General features: G+C 42.2%; 1 protein-coding gene across 1 annotated transcript in view; it reads right to left on the reverse strand.

Annotated features, from left to right (window-relative positions):
• Positions 1 to 4206, reverse strand: part of SLC22A18 (solute carrier family 22, member 18) — a 61812-nt gene extending 57606 nt beyond the window's left edge. Inside the window, exons 1-2 of the mRNA XM_010153823.1 lie at positions 4033 to 4206; positions 2469 to 2566 (exon numbers count right to left, since the gene is read on the reverse strand). Coding sequence (XP_010152125.1) covers positions 2469 to 2566; positions 4033 to 4206 — 272 coding nt within the window. The remainder of the gene's footprint in view (positions 1 to 2468; positions 2567 to 4032) is intronic.
• Positions 4207 to 4964: the final 758 nt, after the last annotated feature.

A 4964-nucleotide genomic window follows, 5' to 3' on the forward strand; every position in this document is an offset into this window, starting at 1 on the left:
GGGTAACCTCTCTTCATTGCTGACTACTGGCAATACAAAACTTTGCCTTGCAAAAAAACCCACAACACACACACACCCAAAACACCCCAAAAGAAACCCCCAGAACTGAAAGCTTTGCCTGAAGGATGAGTGAAAGGACAAGTGCTGAAGCATCAGCTGCCTACCTGGAAACATGGACACTGACACTTTGGTATAACAGGGGAACATGCAGAGAGCTGCCACCACTCAGCCTGTCTCCAGGTGCCTCATAATCACAAGATAACGCAGGCTTGATTAAGTCCTTTCCACTGACATTTCAATGAATAAATGTGATTTATCTCAGAGCTGCTAAAGACCAGCCAGAGGCAGCCATGGCAGCTCAGTAACTCATTCAATACTATCACTTCAGAGCACTTCAAATTCTACTTTGAGACTCTTAGAGTTGGTTCAGACTGGGGAATCAGGCTATTTTTTTAGTTCAATGAAAATGAAAGTTATTCCAATATCTTTCCAGAGGATGTTCAAAGCAGCATTTCTCGTTCAGCACCACTTAAAGAAAACAAATAGCTTTCTACTTAGGTTCAATAAGGACTTCACAATAGGGACTCAAATTTACTTCTATTTCAGGGAAAAACCCCAAAACAGCCAGATGAGGTTTTGGTTCAGGTTTTATTCAACTCCAGGATACTTTAAAAAACTAAATTGAACAAAGCCCAAGAGTACCGCAAAAACGGTTCTGAGCAACTGGGACCAAGATAACTATAAAACCAGCCTTAGATTAAGATTTTTTTCACTCTAACTCCTCCTTCCTTCTTTTTAGGGAAGTTGCCTATTTCAGTTAGCATATGAGCGTTACCTTGCACCGCAGTTAGTTGTGCTTACATGAAAAGAAACAACCAAAACAAGAAATGCCAAGACTGGACTACAAAGCTATGCATGAGTAATTAAAGGAGTTTGGTTTGAGGAAGAGGTACAGATCAAAGCTGCTCTGTTTACATGAAAGCCAAGAAAGTTTATATTATCTGTTTGCAGCCTACAGACCATGATTAACTACACAATCCAGGGCCTTTTTGGTTTTGTTCCTTAACAATAAATTCCATGCTTCATCTTCTCATGGCTATTCAGCAGCATCAGGCAACAACAAGGGAAACTGACTGATGCTACACCTTTTTTCCTCTCTCTTACCCCCTTCCATCCTACTTTCTCATCATGCACCTTCACACACTGAGGTCAAAGCAGACTCACATCTAGGAAAATTCTTTTTATCTCAAACCTCCATTGACATTTTCACTTCAGTCTGGCAACATACACCCTCAGGCCCATCTACACCAGTGTCCAGACTCAGGTAGACTTTGGTTTGTTGTTTTCCTTCCCTTCAGCATCTCTTCTGGACATCAATGAATGACACACACAGAGGAAAACCAGATTTCAGATGGCACCAGATCCAGAACCAAAATATTACTCTAGTTTTGTATATTAACGAAAAAAGCATTCAAATTGGGCCTTTTGCACCATCTCCATTCTTGGGAATGCATTTTCTTCCAAGCTACACTGGAGAATTTACTATTGCTGTTATTAATTTTAAAATGTGTATTATGGTGGCATCCAAGGGCTTTTATAGATCAGATCCTTGAAGTGCTACACACCATGTACCAGAGGGACCTGTAGAGCTCACAGTCTACACCAACCAGAATAGTAAATACCATGCAGTGAAACTGAGGCACACACCATATCCATTTATTACTTTATTGATCAGTAGCAGGACTAAAAGCTAGATTTTCTCAGTCTCATTGCAGTTTCCTACTGCTGGATTATACGGCTCTTTCAAATTTTTGTGTGTTTTTTTGAGAACACATTACCCCACCACTGAAGTTTTTCTGGCATTGTTGACATTTCATTAGGAACAGAAGTGTGTGTCCCATGGGGTAGAGAGGCAGAAAACCTGAGTCTTTTCCACTCTTTTCTTATTTTGATAGATGAGCTTATAGATGCATCGGTTCTTAAAAAGACATGCAAGTTTAGCTTTATAGTAAACACCAGTGTACATACAGTGAGGTTCAGCTGTAGAAATAGCACAAACCTCAATTATTTTCACTGACACCTCTACTTAACATCAGTAAATATCCTCTTTTTTTTTTTAGGTTGCCCAGTCACAAGACATTTCTAAGGTTACACATAGCTATAAAACATTTGCAGCATTAGGATGTTAGGACCCAGGCTTCGAGGACTCTGATGGTTTAAGCCTGTTCCCAGTATAATGTTACACTTTAAATGTGTGTCATTAAAACATGGCTAAGTTAATATAAAGGCTTCTTCTATGTTGCGGTATTTCTAATTATAGTATTTATTGTCCCCTCGACCATTTATGAAATCTTCAAACATTTCAACAGGACCACAAACCAGAACTAAATGGTTTTTTTTTATTAAAGTATAAAAATGCCTAGCCTTTTTCAGCTATGTAAAAGGTCATGAGAATTGTTCTCACTTACCTTCCAAAAATCGGACCTCCCACAAGCTGGAGGATGCCAAAGGTTGTCTGGAGGTAGCCAAACCCCACTGAATCCAAACCTAGGCTCTTTGCCAAGTACTAAAAGAAAAGAAACCCCACAGGTCAGGGGAAATGAGGTATACTATGCACCTGAATAAAAAGCTTAACCTCTGTGTGGAGAGCACTACAGCTCCAAACAAACACTTCCTCCAGTTCCCCTGACAAACAGAGGAAAACTTCATTGGTTCAGACACAGGCCACTTAATAAAGACCAAACCCCTCCATCCCACACCATCCACTAATGAAGACCAGCGGGATGTGATCAAAACCATCAATTTTGCACCAGGTGACAAATCTGAACCACACTTTACCTTTGCAGTCCAACACAGCTGAACATATTCAGCTACTGCTGTGGGGGATGGGGTAGGTTTTAAGTAGCTTTCCTGCCTCCAGACCCTGCATGTGGGGCAGCCTGAGCACCATCCAGGAGATGATTGTGGTAAGGTCTTAGAACTGTTGTTTAATTGAGCAAGTCAGAAATAATGCAAGCGCAAGATAGGCAAAATATTACTTTTGCTTATAATCTGGATGGTACACCCACAACCTAAACTTGCAAAAAACTAGAAATGCACACCCTGAAGAACCACAATCCTTTAGGGTTGTTTATTTGAAAACTGGATGCTCAAGAGACACTTATTTCTGATTAATGTTTTTGCTTTTTGCCAACTGCTAACTGTTTAAAACTCCCAGCCAAGTTCAGATCTCAGAAGGTGTGGAAGTGCCCAATCTTGCCCATGTCCCTGGCACGTGCTCTGCACCCATGCCCCCAAACTCCCTGTGTGTGATTGGTGATCGACTACACCAATGTCCCATAAATAAACTCTTAGCCTATATGCTCAGGGCTTTAGTCTCAGGAGGAGCAAGCAGTTTGCCTCTGGAGGTTGCAGCAGGGGAGATCTAGATTGGATATTAGGAAAGATTTATTCTCTGAAGGGGTTGTCAAACATAAGAAGGGGCTGCCCAAGGAGGTGGTTCAGTCAGTATACCTGGAGGTATTTTAAAGACATGTAGATGTGGCACTTAGGGACACTGTTTAGTGGTGGACTTGGCAGTGTTAAGTTCACAGCTGAGCTCAATCTTAAGGATTTTTTCCAACCTAAACGATTCTATGAAACCAGACAGAAGGGTCCAGTAAGTGAGAAGTAATTATTCCTGCTCACAGCTGGTTTATTATGCCCTCAGAAAGCCCCACCTTTGTTCTGAAACCTCTGATTTCTGCTGCCTGCTTCTTGGGTCACTATGCTACTGCAAGCAAGAAGACACAAACTACAGCAGCTTCCTCCAGGGACATCAGGCCAGGAAAGGGCTGTAGGTGCTACTGCAGTACAAATAATAAACGAGCTTTTACTGCCTGGGCATCCCCTGAACACAGTCACAGCTTGCCTGATAGGCAGGAATACATTTTCCCATCTCCTGCTAGAAACTCTATTCTGACTTTGCTGGAAAACTATATAACCTGGCATTGAAGGCAAGATACGCTGTGAAGCAGGACAAACAATACTCACCGGCATGACTCCCATCTGCATGAAGAGGAAGGTCAGCTCTAGGGTTGCAATCAGGTAGGCAGCAAGGATTGCTTGTCCCCTCTCGACCTCTCCCAAGCAGCCACTCTTCCCCAGGCTCTTGCTCTTCATTCCCAAGCTCTCTTCCTCACCTCCAGAGGTGGCTTTTGGGTTCATAGCACTGATGGAATGACTTATTGCAAGCTGTCAGGCTGAAAAATGACACGAAGGTGCTTTCGAGCTGGGAACATGGAGCATAGGTAAGGAGCAGAAGCTGTGTGTACAGTTCAAAGCTTACAGTGTGAAAGGTGGTGAGTCAGCATACCAGGGATTTAGTTCTTCTTTGGTTTTTTTTCCTCCCCTCTGCTTACTTGCCAGGCAGGATCAAAGGTAACCATGCGTCAAATCACAGAACTCATTCTTCAGCCTTATCCCAGGTGGGTTCATTGCTTCAAGTAGCATTACAACAAAAACCAACTTGGGAGTCCCAGCAGGGTGAAAGTGGACATTACCCCGGACAAGAGCACATGACAAGCTCTTTAACTGTTTCACTTTCACTTTTATTGCCTCTAGTGGCTTGGAAGAGGTAACTGCTTCAATTCTTCATTAAAGTCACTTTGATCTTGTTGTTGGAGATTGCAAGTGAAACAGAAGAGCTATTTCCAAGTCCTCATGCTTCTTGCAGATTTATACAGATCCTGGAACAAGCATAGGTCTTAGATGCAGTTAGAGTTGTCCCATCAACACCTTCAGCTGAGCCATTTTCCTTCCTTCACCAGGTGCTGCAAATTTATAGAGAGACTGAGCTAGCAAATGTTCACATGTGACTCCACTCAGACTACAAATCACCATCCAACACCAAAAAGCTTTTTTAAAGAAAGTATTAAAGCCACACAAATTATGAGGCTGACTGTAATCTGGGGAATTAACTAAAC

This window comes from Eurypyga helias, unplaced genomic scaffold (genome assembly GCF_000690775.1).
Source record: "Eurypyga helias isolate BGI_N326 unplaced genomic scaffold, ASM69077v1 scaffold46, whole genome shotgun sequence".
NCBI classification, from domain to species: Eukaryota; Metazoa; Chordata; class Aves; order Eurypygiformes; family Eurypygidae; genus Eurypyga; species Eurypyga helias.